The 13,208-nt window shown below is 35.8% G+C and overlaps 1 protein-coding gene across 1 annotated transcript in view; it reads right to left on the reverse strand.

Annotated features, from left to right (window-relative positions):
* The window catches only part of LOC122491806, a 123,831-nt gene extending 114,810 nt beyond the window's left edge, over positions 1–9,021 (reverse strand). The window contains exon 1 of the mRNA XM_043595046.1: positions 8,886–9,021. Coding sequence (XP_043450981.1) covers positions 8,886–8,902 — 17 coding nt within the window. The 5' untranslated portion in view covers positions 8,903–9,021. The remainder of the gene's footprint in view (positions 1–8,885) is intronic.
* Between the last annotated feature and the right edge of the window lie 4,187 nt (positions 9,022–13,208).

The following is a 13,208-nucleotide window of genomic DNA, read 5'->3' on the forward strand; positions in this document are numbered from 1 at the left end:
CCCCTAACTTATTCCCGAAAGTCCAAGCTTAAATATCCAATTGCCAAACTGACATATCTACTTAGGTGTCTAGTTGGAATCTCAAATTTATCATGTTCCAGAATGACCTCTTGATGTTCTCTGCCTTCTCCAATTATTCCCCTGAATCCCAAATCTTTCCAATCTCAGCCAACAGCTTCACCATCTATCTAGCTCAAATCACATACCTAGGTATGAACTTTGACTCTTCTCTTTAACTTACTTTCCTCATCAAAACCGTCAGCCAGTTTGCCCCACACTATTTTAAGTATCTTATCCTTAGTATGTCCATTTATTTTCTTCTCCTTGGTACCACCCAAGTCAAAACCTCCCTCTTTCTCTCTTTCTATATGTGTATATCTACGTGTGTAAGTGTATACGTGTGAGTATATATACATATATATATGTAGTCCATATTTTAAAAATATATATTTATATATATTCATAAGTATGTACATATTATATATATATTTAAAATCTGGACCAATGCAATATCTTTCTAACTGCTTTTCTTCCATATTTATATCCTTTGATTATTCATATAGCATGCAGTTTTTTTAAGTATATAAATTAAATCATGTCATCCCCTGTTTAAAATTCTCTAATGGCCTCTCCTTCTACTTTGGAAAAATTCTAAGCACTTTAGTCTTTTTTTTTTTTAACACATATGCACAAAGTACAATTTTATTCACAAGTAAAATATACCACCACTAGACCTTGGGATGTATATTTAGGTATCCATTCCACTACAGACTTCTTGGATTTATATTTTTCATAAATGTTTATTTGTTCTGTGCAAAATTGGTACTAAAGCTCAGAAAAGTTACTGTGATTGCTGTTATATATCAGCTGAATCCTATCACATTTGAGACCTTTATATTGGATTATATAGATCTTTTTTATAACTGGGCTTTGACTTATTACTATAATTCACAGAATAAGGAGGAAAAATATAAACAGGAAATGCTAACAATATCTTTCTACTGCAAAATTACATAGTGACACCATTATTCTGAGGAAACTATTAGATGGTAAAGATTTCTTTTAAAGGTATTGCTAGAAAATTTACTGATGGCACTTTTCTGACAAATTACTTAAAAATTCTCTATAAGCTGAAATGTTTTCCTTGGAACATTCAAAAGCAATCATCTAACACTAGTAAAAAGAGAAAGAGTCATAAAAGGGTAGATAATGATCACTATTAAAATTCTAGAAGGAGACTAAATATGTCAATGATACTTCAATTAAAAAAAAAGAAAGAAAAAAGACAGAAATTCAGATGTTTAAATACTTCTAGGGTAGCATACTATCTCTCTTTAATGTCTTTAACACCAATTGGTTTGAGTTTTCTGTAGAATTTGAAAGAAATCTTAGTGTATTTCTCATGGCTTTATGTCCTGGATTTTAACACAAATTCTATGTTTTCTGTACTACATGTTTAAAGAAAATTTATACATGTAAAACATACTATGGAAAGTTCAAGTTTAAAAATATTCAGAGAGGGGTACCTGGGTGGTCTCAGTGGGTTGCACATGGGACTCTTGATTTTGGCTCAGATCATGATCTCACAGCTGAGTCAGGCTCCTCACTCTCAGCGGGGAGCCTGCTTAAGATCCTTTCTCTCCTATCTCTCTGCCCCTCCCACTGCTTGTATGCTCACTTTCTCTCTCTCTAAATAAACAAACTTTTAAAAAATTAAAAAATATATGACAATATTGAGAGAAAATAAAATTCTAAAATGTCCATTTATTCTTGGAAGTGTACAAACCTGTCTTCTGTCATTCCTGATTTTGATTTTGAAAAGGTTTCCTTTTTCTTTAAGCGAGACAGAGAGAGAGAGAGAGAGAGAGAGAGAGCGAGCGAGCACACGTGAGAGTGAGCAGGGTAGGGGGCAGAGAGAGAGAATCCTAGGCAGGCTCCACCCTCATTGTTCAGTGAAGAGTCCAATGTGGGGCTTGATCCCATCACCTTGGGATCACAACTTGAGCTGAAATCAAGAGTCTGAAGCTCAACCAAATGAGCCACCATGTGCCCCTGTCATCCCTGATTTTGAATGGCATGAATTTTAAGCTATACCCTTTCATCATTAATTTTTAAAAATTACATAAGGCATAAGAAGAATTATGTTGGAAAACAGCTGTTTCAGTATTGAGCATATAGCACTTCAGATTCGCACTCAACTTCCATAGAGCTGCAAGGATGAACCTTTGTAAACCTGGTTGCCAGGTAGTAATTGTTAATGAATAGTTTGCTAGCATCTTGAAACTAAACTGCTTTAGTTATGATCATTTAAGGTAGTCTCAGTACTATTGTAAATTGTTCACGCTTTTACTTCTTCCCCTGTGTTGAAAACATTGAAGAGTACATCTGTTTTTATCTATATTTGTATCCATACCTATAGATACAATATTGGAATCCATTAGGTTAAAATATTAAAATAGAAACATCCAAACATCACGTCCAGTGAAAGTAACTTTTCCTTTCCCCAAGTGCACAGTAAGTAAGTTGTTGAAGTTCACAGGTAGTATTCATGATCTTGGTGATCACTGGATATAATCTGCTAAGGTTTTGAGTCCAGTAGACATAAAAGAACCTCTTTACTAAAATAATTATCTTTAAACATAAGCTTTGTTGGAATGCCATCACTTTATTTGGCCCGTAATTGATCAAATATAACTTAGAGGATGAGGGTAATGCTTGGAGAGCAGGAAGCACATGCTATGTTAAGTTAAATTACAATCTCTGCAGAAATGAAATTCAGATAGAAAAGAGCATTGTGCAGTGTGGAATTTGTTATTGTTAATATTACTATTATTAATGTTTTAAGAAATGGGTAAGGAAAAATTTATATTAGTGAACCAAAAGGAAATTGAGCTCAGTGTTTAATAAAGTTTGATAAATAAGGTAGTACCAGTAAAGGAAGGGAAAGATGAACTAAAGATGAAGATCCCTTACAGTTCCAGAAGTGTCTGCCCTTTGTTTCAAGACAGATAGCTGGGAGATCATCTATCCAATGCCCTCATATCTCATCAGAGGAAACAGATGTAGCAAATTGCCCAAGGAAACATAGTGCTGAGATGCTGCCTCTCTTCCTTTACTACTATGGAAAGACTCTGAAAGTGAAAATTTTTTTTACTTAAGATTTTTGCAAGATGTTTATTGCTTTACTGTGTTAAATGTAGAGGCTCTTTTTGAAATGCTTCAGGAACTATCCCTTTCCCTGCTCGCTTTCTTATAAAATGAAAGGAGTTACATTATAATTGGGAAAGCCCAGTGTACTTCCCATGGAGGCAGCATTAATAATTTGGCACTCTGTGCCAAATAATTTGGCTCAAGCTTCTGAGCTGGACTTAATGTGAAAATGTAAATATAATGTAAACTTCAAGGAGTTTACAGTGTAGCAGAGGGATTCTCAAACTTGAGAATGCTGAAAATATCACTGCATAACTTGCTAAAAATGTAGATTTGGGGCCTCACTTTGGAGATTCACATTCTGAGTGAGGGCACAGGAATATGCATTTTTAGTAAGCAGCCACTCTTCAGCCCCTTGCAACAAGTCATTCTGATGCAGAAACCCTGTTGAAACAGATAAAACTGGATAGGTGGAATGGAACCTCATTCAGAAAATCTTTAATGGCCTTAAGATTTTAAAGTAGAGCAGTCCTGAGGAAACTTGCAATGAATTCTCATTTCACTTCATTCCACCTCATTTTCCTCCTCTCCCAGTTGGTACATAGTAAGGTTAAAATTTTTTATTGTTTTGCTTTAAGTACAGATTGTTCTTCCTTTTTTAAATTTATTTTTATTTTTAAAAAAATTTTTTTTTTCAACGTTTATTTATTTTTGGGACAGAGAGAGACAGAGCATGAACGGGGGAGGGGCAGAGAGATTGGGAGACACAGAATCAGAAACAGGCTTCAGGCTCTGAGCCATCAGCCCAGAGCCCGACGCGGGGCTCGAACTCAGGGACCGCGAGATCGTGACCTGGCTGAAGTCGGACGCTTAACCGACTGCGCCACCCAGGCGCCCCTATTTTTATTTTTTTAATATGAAATTTATTGTCCAATTTATTGTCCACAACACCTAGTGCTCATCCCAACAGGTGCCCTCCTCAGTACCCATCACCCACTCCCCCTGCCTGCCACCCCCCATCAACCCTCAGCTTGTTCTCAGTTTGTAAGAGTCTCTTATGGTTTGGCTTTCTCCCTCTCTAACTTTTTTTTTTCCTTCCCTTCCCCCATGGTCTTCTGTCAAGTTTCTTAGGATCCACATAAGACTCTTTTTCTTTCTATATCAGCAAGCTTCTAGGGAGAGAACTCCTTGAGAGATCGCTTGTTATTTTTTGCTCAGCCCCATGTAAAGAGGCTCTACCAAAATTGTATCCTAAATCAGACTTCGGGGGGTAACTCTTCAATATCCTTCTTTCATCTCTGTGCTAACCATAGTTAGTGATAAAAATCTAGAAAGTCAGATTAGCAGGCCAGGGCCACTAGTGTGAGGAGATGTCACATTATATTTTATTTTTTATTTTTTATTTTTTGACGTTTATTTTTGAGAGACAGCATGAATGGGGGAGGAGCAGAGAGGGAGGGAGACACAGAATCCAAAGCAGGCTCCAGGCTCTGAGCTGTCAGCACAGAGCCCGACGTGGGGCTCAAACCCATAAGCCGTGAGATCATGACCTGACCCGAAGTCAGACACCCAACCAACTGAGCCACCCAGGCGCCCAGTCACATTGTATTTTTGATTGCTTATTTCCCATGTTCACATTTGGCTTCTCAAGAGTTGAAGTGTTTCTGTATTCTGTATTCTGTATTTTGCTTCTAGAACTAAAATGGTTGGCAAGTACATGGGGCATTACAGTGTCATGGAAGTTTCAGAAGGAAGGTAGTTGGCGGGGAGAATGAGGTACCCAGCCCTTGATCTTCCTATTTATAATGGTGTATACATCAGCTCATTTCCATAGAACTCCAGTATTTGTTGAGCATGGCTTTTTATGAAGCATCTCTAGTGGGACTATCTTCTTCCTCTGAATCAGCCCCCTGGCTGCTCCACAGTTAACCTGACTTGAGCCAACAGAAATTTAGAGGAAATTTAACTTTGGAACCAGCAAAGGTAGATAGAACAGCCCAATATGTATAGCTTTAGATTATCCTAGTCTCCTGAAGAACCTTTAGAGATATGGGCTGAAATATAAGATCCACAAGGGCAAACAACTTATCTGTTTTATACTTTGATGTATTCCTGTTCCATATATGTGGAAAAACACAGTAGTTGATAACATTTTTTGGGTGAATGAAACTTGCTCATTATTCCCTGACTTCGGTCACTTGTGTACTACCTTCATGATTCTTACTATTCCTATGAAATATCCATGCTATTTGCTTAGTAGTTTCTCGATTCATTAAAATTTACTTTAGTTTCATGTTAGACAATAATTCATGTGAAATTCTGGGTTGTAGCTAAACATTAAAAAAAAAACACTAAAAAAAATGTTGTACCACCCCAAGCCATTTTGTATACCAGCAGTGGTATGTGTCTCTTATTTGACAAGATACAGTCTTACTCTATGTGTTATTATCATGACATTACTAAACTAGAAATCAGTTTTGTATTTTGCTTTGCTTCACTTCCTTTTTGGCTTTTGAATGATTATCAGAGTACAAGTTTTGCTAATCTCATGTACAGAATGATGCATGAATTAAATATCACTGTATGAAGAGGAATCACCCTATTCAACTATAGTTAGAACTCTATCTACTCGAAATTTTTTTAATCGCTAGGTATGGGAAATCTGTAATTATGGTTTTCCTCTACTTTGACCTTGACCAGCACAGGGACTTTCAGAATCTCTCTTGAGAATCCCATTTCCATTCTCTCAGTCCTAACTGACAGTTCACATTATTCCTCTTCCACTAATTATACTGTCTGCAACTAGATAAGAAGTGGCAACTTTATTGCAACATTTACATATTTCAAATAATAAAAAGGTTACCAAACAGGTATATTTCTATTAGATGAAGAAAGAGGAAAAATAAAGCATATATGTACACTTACATATATCATTAGATACCTTGTTAAAAGTTAGCAAAGGATAGGCTCAAAAGGATAATTGAATGGATCTCAGAGACTACTTTTTTCCTGCTTAAGGCTTTCCCTACCTATTAATTAAATGAAGAATGCCTTTGAGTTTTCTAAGGGTGAATGCTGTCTCCTCTTTTCACTTATTTAAGTGAAGCCATACTACTTCATGATGTTACAGAAGAGCTATGCTTCTCTGAAGGCTTAATAATTGCTGAAATCCAACTCTTGATGGGTTTAAATAACATCCTCTTAATTTTGAAGCATTCAACCCTCAACCTCAGTTTGAAGTAGTGTTTGAATATACCGTGTCTTGATCTTTATACAGAAACCTCTGTGTGTAGTTTCCCCCAAACATGAAATCCCTGTGATTTTTTTCAATGAGATGTCTTATCCCTCAGGGGCAGATCTCATCAGTTCTGCTGACAACAGAGATTTTGATTGCTCTAAACAGAAAATGTGTAACATCTTCATTCCTTTTCAGCACAGAACCAAGAAAAACCAGTATGTAACCACACTGCTAAATTGTAAAGAGTGAGAAAATGCTGAAATAAATATTTAAACACTGCAAATTCTTCTTCCTGCCCCCCAAGCTAACCTGTGTTTTACTAATAGTAGCCTAAAAAATGGCCATTGGTTAATTTCTACTTCCAGTCATTCAGAAGGAAGTAATGAATATATTCTTTCAAATCTTTCAATGGAAATGTTATCATCATCAGCTACTTATAAGAGCCAACTTTTAATTTTTATTAGTGTACTTTGGGCATTTTTAAACCTCCTTATTGGTTAGATTTCATAATTCATGGTAACTTGAATTACCTTAAAATTACTGTTACATCAGAAAAAATAATTTTATGATAATATTAATGTAAACAGGTATAAGGGTCACAAAGGGGCTTCAGTAAAAAAATTTAGAGGAGACATCATCTTCAGTCATTTCAGAATCATGATTTTAAAACATTTTCTATGCTCGTTTCACTAATTCACTGAAGTAAATTTCTGTGGCTTAGTCCAATCCAATGCATGTTTTTTTAAAGCAACAAAAATGCCTTTATTTTAAATGTTCTATGCTTGATATTTTCTGTTGACCTTTCTTTTATATAGCTTGAGCTACTATGCTCTAGTGTGCCCACTGTCCTAAAAATGTGTGTAAATTGCACTCTGGCCAATGAGGAAGGAATGAGAAATTAGGCTTAGAATTAATTTGCCAGGTTAATTTAATCACTTTATTATTAGGTTTACCTTGGGCAGATAATCAGTGCTAACATTCCCTCCCATCTCTCAAGTTCACTGAGCTCTGGGCAGTCTCATGAGATAAGAATAACAGATCAGTGCATTTTGTGTAATGAGCGTGTATCTTCACAAGTCAGCACATTCAGAATTTTCATTCTGCTTTTTGCAAAAATGATCAGGAACCAATCTATGAAAAAGCCATCATAACTCAGAGAGTTGAGAATTTGGCTCATCACAGTTAAATTCCCGGTGTGTCATTTTAAAGACCTTTATGGATTTTTTTTTTTTTTTTTTGCCCTGAAGACACCAGTACTATTTTACAAGCATAGTAATTGTAATTTCATCACTTGGTTACTACAGATTTCTTTGAGAAGTTAAATGACTTCACACAGAATTTTTTAAAGAAGTGAATTAATTTCTAGCCACAGAAAGAATATGTGGGCAAACAAAAAGTAGACAATATTTATTTTTCAGTTTACTTTCCAAATAAAGGGTTTTAGGATACTTAACTCAACATTATGGTAATCTGACATTAGAAGAAAATAACTAATGTTTAAATGCCGGGATAAGAAAAAGAGGTTGAAAACCATTTAGTGTTTAAATTCTAAGTGAGACTGAAGAAGGTAAGGACTGGCTGAACTCTTGATGGTGAGAGAATTCTTTGTAAATATATATTGCCATCAAAATCTTGGAACGTAGTGAAAGATCAACTGACAGTGAAATTGCAAATACATGATTCTGCAAACTTTGATTTGGGATTACTTATACAAAAGGCATCAGCCATGATAAACTTTGCCTATGAAATGGTCTAAATCTCAGAGTAATTGCAGTTGTTCATAGAAAAAATATTACTCCTTAATGTCTTCTTTCATGAGGTCAGATCATGATGTTTTGGGTGATCAATATATTTCAAAGAATTAAATATAAACATTTATATAGGTGAAATTATAAAATTAAGGAAGAAAATGCTACTAACTAAATCAGATGAGAAAATCATTCTGGTGATTAGCAAATTCAATGCTGCAATGGAAACAAAGCAGAATTATAGGAATTCAAAACAAGGGCTATTGCTTTGAAATGCAACTGACCTTCCGTGAATTCAGAATGAATTTCAATTATGCTTAGAAGCCTAGCTTGTCAGTTGCATTTTCCTTGCTTTCCAAATGCACAATTTATTTCAAATAACCAAATTAGGATATGGATGGTAGCTATTCAAATGTGCATATGATGTCTTTCTTAGCATAAATAAAAGAGGCCTAAACACATTGACTATTTAGAATTTTTTTTCCCATCCATCCTTTTTCTGTATCCATCATATTCGGTAACACAGCAAGTTACAAACAGCTGTTGGATTTTTTTTTTTTTTTTGTAACGGGAAAGAAATATGTTGTTAAATTGTCTTCACACATAACATTCACATAATTTTCCCTTTGCTCTCATCCTTTGCTAAGCAACTAATCTAGGACAGCAAGGATTAAAATAGAGGATACTTCATTCAAAACAGCAAAAGAAAAAAAAAAGTAAAAACTAAAAAGAACATATGATCAACTCACCTGGGTAAAGCCTTCATAAATTCCACAGCTCTAAAGGAGACATAGATAAAATGCAAATATGTATTTTGAAAAGAAAATGAAGTCAAGATTTGAGTACTTCCTCTTGTTCTACTTGGGGTTTATCTGGGTTGTCTAAATCCAAAATCTGATTAGCATACTTAATCTTATGCAGTGTCAGGAATGATCTACCATCCTTTAATCAGTCTATTATTATCTGTCTTAACCATTCCCAACAGTCTGTTTATTTTCAAGTATACCTTCAAGTGAACAATGAAGTACTAATGTGTGCTTTTGTGGCTTAGTAGTTTGGATAGGGGTGCTATGAAACAAAACTATGATGTTCATGTGGTGCAAATGGAGTGGAAGAAACCCCCCACCCCCATCACAAACGAAAACTTGATCTAGTTTGACTCTATGCTGGTGGCATTAATTATAAGGTAATTGATTTACCTTTGTGAGGTAGATACAGGGGCAGAAGCAGTATGGTGTATGGTACGGGGTATATGGTATGGCAGAGGTTTGCTTAGGAAGATTTAAATTTGAGTCACATTTCCATATCTTATGTTGACTTTGAGGATCATTTGACTTCTCTTAGATTCAATGTGCTCATTTGTAAAACTGGGATAAATAATATAGGCCCTGATTTAGAATTTTGAAATCCTATGAAATATGTAAATGAAAACATAGTTTAGAGATAGTTTATAATCTTTAAATAAATGAGACATTTCTATTAACATAGTTGTAAAGTGGTATTGCTTATAATTATTCAGGTGATTCTTATGTTATTAACACCTAATAAAAATTTAGGTTTTTCTTGGCTTTTTTGCAAACACATAAATTACGGTATATATAAGAGGCTGGAAGAAAGGGAAGTGACCAGAGTTGAAACTCCAGGGGTAAATTGCTATGCCAAAGAAATTGCACTGGAAAATTTGTCCAAATGGGAGTCTTTTAAAAAAAATTTTTTTTTAATGTTTATTTTTGAGAGAGACAGAGACAGCATGAGCAGGGGGATGGGGCAGAGACAGAGGGAGACACAGAATCCCAAGCAGGCTCCAGGTTCTGAGCTGTCAGCACAGAGCCCAACAGGGGGCTTGAATTCACCAATGGTGAGATCATGACCTGAGCCCAAGTCGGACATTTAACCAACTGAGCCACCCACGTGCTCCAAATGGGAGTCTTTTTGAGGAATTTAACAAGATTGCTTCGGCTGCAATGTGAAGAATGGATTGGGGGTGAAACCTGAAGTAAGAAGACAAATTTAAGAACCTGATGTAGAAAGCAGGTAAGTAGCCTGAATTTGAAATGGTGGCAACGGACAGACAGACATACTGATTCATGAAATACTAAGATTCAATAAGTACTTAGAAGTAGAAGCAAACATACACTCAAGAAGTATTAAGAAGTAAAAGGGATAGGATTTGGAGATTGCCTGGCTGTGGGGTGGGGTAGGAATAAAGTAGACAAAGTAAGCACAATACCCCAAAGTTCCATATTGGAAATTACAAGATTATTAAAATAGGGAAATAGAGGGGAAACTCGTTGGCTCAGTTGGTTAAGTGGCTGACTCTTGATTCTGGCTCAGGTCAATGATCCGGGGGTCAAGCCCCATATCGGGCTCTGTGCTGACAGCATGTGCTTGGGATTTTCTCTCTCCTTCTCTCTCTGCCCCTTCCCTGCTCCTTCTGCTCTTTCTAGAGGCAGGAATGTACTTGGGATAAAAGATAATTTAATTGTACACATGTACTAATTGGGAGGCACTGAGATGTCCAAGCAGGTATGTCTAGTAGACACTTGGAGATAGAAATCTGAGAATTAAGTAAGTAGTCTTGCAGAAATGGCCAGAGTAACGAGAATATAAGGCCCCACCAGAAAAATGACCAAAACTTAAGGGATTGAATGAGAAATCTGAGACTGGAAGTTCTTTTCTCAATGAAGTATTAAGAAAATTCTGTAAGATAGTCTGTTAAGTGGAAAGATGAAAGGATTTGGAATGAAATACTTGGGTTCAAATTTTGGCTCTCCTATTTATTAACAATGGGACTCTGAGAAAGTTAATGCTTCTTAGCCATCTGTAAAATGGGGATAATGATAGTGACATTCATTTCATAAGGTTTTTTAAGGATAAAATGAAATAATAACTGTCAACATTTTATAAAGTCCTGTGTAAAAAGTATTGTGAGAATAAGCTAACAAAGAGTTACATTGTCTTAGGAGTTTGTTGTAAATAGGTCCATAAGTAATTCTGAGAAATACGTGGGAGAGAATGGGCAACATAATTTTTACGAAGTTCAGAAATCTGGATTTGAATTAAAGTCACAATTTATTAGTGCTAATGTTAGATTTACTGAACAAGGAGAATATACATACTGGCTTCATGGTGTAAAACAGAACATAGCATTTTATGTAATCATCATAATGATAATCATAGAATATTATGATTTATCATATAGACTATTATGACTTATCATAATAAAATAAAAAAAGGCTTGTTATTCATGAGGATGTACAAAATGGCTGGGACTAAAGAAAAAGATCAATATCTTTTCTTTTCTGCATTGAGTTTATTTTCACAAAAAGAACTCTTTTTCACTTCTCTCTTGACTGGTGAGACTTTTTGAAGATGTAGGCTTTAGGCAACGTTATCCCTGTCTCCTGGAAATACACCTTCTCTGCCTCTACAGCCATGAAAACTTGAGGTCCACACTGATACATACACATTTTCTCTCTTCATCCTCAATAGTGTCTTCCAGAGCACACAGAATTCCTACTTGCTTACCACTCATGGCTACATTCACATTGAACACCTCACAACAGAACAGAACAGATGATGGTCAGACCAAAGCAGCCCCTGAAGTTTGAGCTTGTGTACATCATTAGGGCATCTTATTTGGAGTTCCAAATCCTCCCAACTGGCAGTAGAGTGCTCGAACTTGTTTCATAAACACAACAAAACTCAGCAAAAAAAGCGCAAAATAACGCTTAGCAGCAAAGCCGTTGGATAAATGGCATTTTAAATTGTTTTTAGCTCCACGGATAGAGAGGACTTCAGCTCACTGCTATCTGAAAGCTGTATAAATATTTATAAAGTACTCTACTGAGGTGTTCAAAACATCACACTGCTCCAATAGACTACAATTTCAGACTGGAGTAAAGTGGACAGGATAAAAAATTAAAAAAAAAATGGAAAAAATAAACCAGACTACATCATTTATCCACTTACGCTGTTCTAAAACAGATATGAGTACTAGTTTCAATTTCTACTTCTGGGTGGAACATTTACCTTAGTAAAAATGAAACCACCTCACAAATTAAGTGTTTAGAATGTTCTTAATCCATCAGAGGTGAGACAGAGAGTTGGTCCGGTATAGTTTCCACGAGCCAAGGACTGGAAAGCCAGAACTTTTTTTTGTTCCTCATGCTAGATTTTGTCTGTCTCTTCTCAGACTAGTTAGAATGAAAAAAAGTCTCCATTAGCAGAAAGTCTGCTTTTTTAACTTAAAATGTTTTAAAATTCCACACCTGCCCCCGCTATTCTGTACAACATCATTAAAATGGGAATTGTGAAGGGAGAAATGTCCATTTATGGCTTGTATGCTTAGCCAGAAAAGGGAAACATAGTATTCTTGAAGGAATAAAGTTAAAAGTGCTACTTCTACCAAGGAGTACAATTATATGTAGATACCCTTAAGTGAAAATAGAATGAGGAATTTGCCTGCTAGCCCAGTTAACATGTTCAAATGTTTATTTTATAGTTGAGAAAATATTTTTCCGAACAATAAAAGAATTCATATTCCTGATTACCCATTTTCCTATGCCATCTTTATTACCTGAATAACTTTCCTTTTGACCATTCTACTTCGGGCAAATAAAATGAATCATCTGAAAATCCATTGTAGATGATAACAAACTGCACTTGCTTTTATAGAAACTGTTTTGAATTCTACCTGAGTGTCCTGGAAGAAAAAGGACAAGGCGTGGTGTAGGGGAAAAAAAAAATTTTTTTTCTGCATTGAGTGTATTTTCAGAAAAAGAACTCCTTTTCATTTCTCTCTTGACTGGTGAGACTTTTTGAAGATGTAGGCTTTAGGAGACGTTATCCCTGTCTCCTGGAAATACACCCTCTCTGCCTCTCATCCACCCCTGTGGTGTCAAAGCTCCCAAGCATTTGAACCCCTTATGGAGCAGCCTCTACCTGCACTGAAGTCAAATTCTCTCACCCTCTTTTTCCACCCATTTGCAAGTACTTCTGGTTTGCCTCAAGACCTACCTCTTTTACATTTGTAGACAGATAAACCTAATTTTGCACTTTGGAATACTTTG

Source organism: Prionailurus bengalensis, chromosome A1 (genome assembly GCF_016509475.1).
Source record: "Prionailurus bengalensis isolate Pbe53 chromosome A1, Fcat_Pben_1.1_paternal_pri, whole genome shotgun sequence".
NCBI lineage: Eukaryota > Metazoa > Chordata > Mammalia > Carnivora > Felidae > Prionailurus > Prionailurus bengalensis.